Consider the following 1,327-nt stretch of genomic DNA (forward strand, 5'->3'; position numbering starts at 1 on the left):
ATCAAGATCATCATCATCTAGGCTCTGTGGCCTCCTCCACGAAGCTTTCGGAGGACTCAACCGTGAGCGATTCCTTAGATTATAAGGCAGCAGCAGCAGTAGACGATGCTAGTGAAGAGAACTCTCATAAGTGTTCTAATGTTCGATCCATCATCAACATTGTACTGACAGCCATTGGTAAGAACATATGCGGCTGTACTTGTACTTTCGAGACTGCCTTCTTCGTGCAGGTTTGGGTGTCATCACCCTCCCGACCGTCATGGCCACCTGTGGCTGGATTGGCGGCATTCTCGTCCTGTTCGTCGCTGCTGCCTTGTCGGACTATATGGTCTGCAACCTCTACAAAGCCGTCACGAATCATCCCAAGGGAGATCCTATCAACACCTATGAGGAGCTCGGCAGAGTCTGCTTTGGTCGAGCTGGTCAGATCATTACAGCCCTTATTGTTCATGTCACCATGACCGGAGTTTGTGCCACTCTCCTTCTTCTGCTGGGCGAGAATACCCAGAAGTTGGCTCCAGGGCTTTCCGTTACCGTATGGTGTGTCATCTGGGCTGCCATTTGCCTTCCTTTTTCCTGGTTGAGATCCCTCAAGGAGATCTCTTATGTTGCCATTGTTGGTTTGGTAGGTGTCATAGCGCTTTTCGTTATTATCGCAGCCAAGGGCATTGAGAATGGCATCACTACTGATGAGCCTATTGATTATGATCTCTTCAATGGTGATGCTCTCACATGGGCCGTCTCCTTTGGTAACGCCATTCTCTCCTATCAAATGGCCAGTGCTACGCCCACCCTCATTCGTGAGATGATCACACCTGCGGCTTTCCCTAAGGCAGCCTCTGCTGGTCTCCTTATAGTCTTCGTCATCTACGTTGGTGTCGGTGCCTGTGGCTACTACGGCTATGGCAGGAGCCTCATTGAAGTTCCTATAATGAACAGCATCGCTCCGCCTGGCCAGCCGCTTGATGTATGGGGGTACATTGCAGTGATCGCCATGCTTCTACTGGCCTTTCCTCATTTCCTGGTCATCCTCATGCCGATCGCCGCCTCTCTGGAGTACGCTTTCAATATCGATGTTGACAGCACGGCGAAGCGCGATCTCATCAAGAGAATCATCGCTCGCACCTTCCTGGTTGGAATCGCCCTGGTCATTGCAATTGTTGTCCCCAGTGTTGACAAGCTCATTAATCTCATGGGTGTGTTTACCATGATCGCTATGGCTGGAGTCCTCCCTGCCTTGTTCTATACTAGAATACGTGTATTCAACGAGGGATCATTGAAGCTATTTGGAAAGCAAGTCGACTTGAGATGAGCCTTCTCGGTGCCC

General features: G+C 50.4%; 1 protein-coding gene across 1 annotated transcript; it reads left to right on the forward strand.

The window, feature by feature from the left end:
• On the forward strand, nt 1–1,312 carry Pmar_PMAR015773 (Vacuolar amino acid transporter, putative; the record flags this gene model as incomplete). Its single annotated transcript, XM_002782497.1, has 2 exons — nt 1–177; nt 231–1,312. The coding sequence occupies exon 2, from the start codon at nt 260–262 to the stop codon at nt 1,310–1,312; it is 1,053 nt and encodes a 350-aa protein (XP_002782543.1). The 5' UTR covers nt 1–177; nt 231–259.
• Between the last annotated feature and the right edge of the window lie 15 nt (nt 1,313–1,327).

The sequence above is a fragment of the Perkinsus marinus genome, assembly GCF_000006405.1.
Source record: "Perkinsus marinus ATCC 50983 genomic scaffold scf_1104296939370, whole genome shotgun sequence".
NCBI classification, from domain to species: Eukaryota; Perkinsozoa; order Perkinsida; family Perkinsidae; genus Perkinsus; species Perkinsus marinus.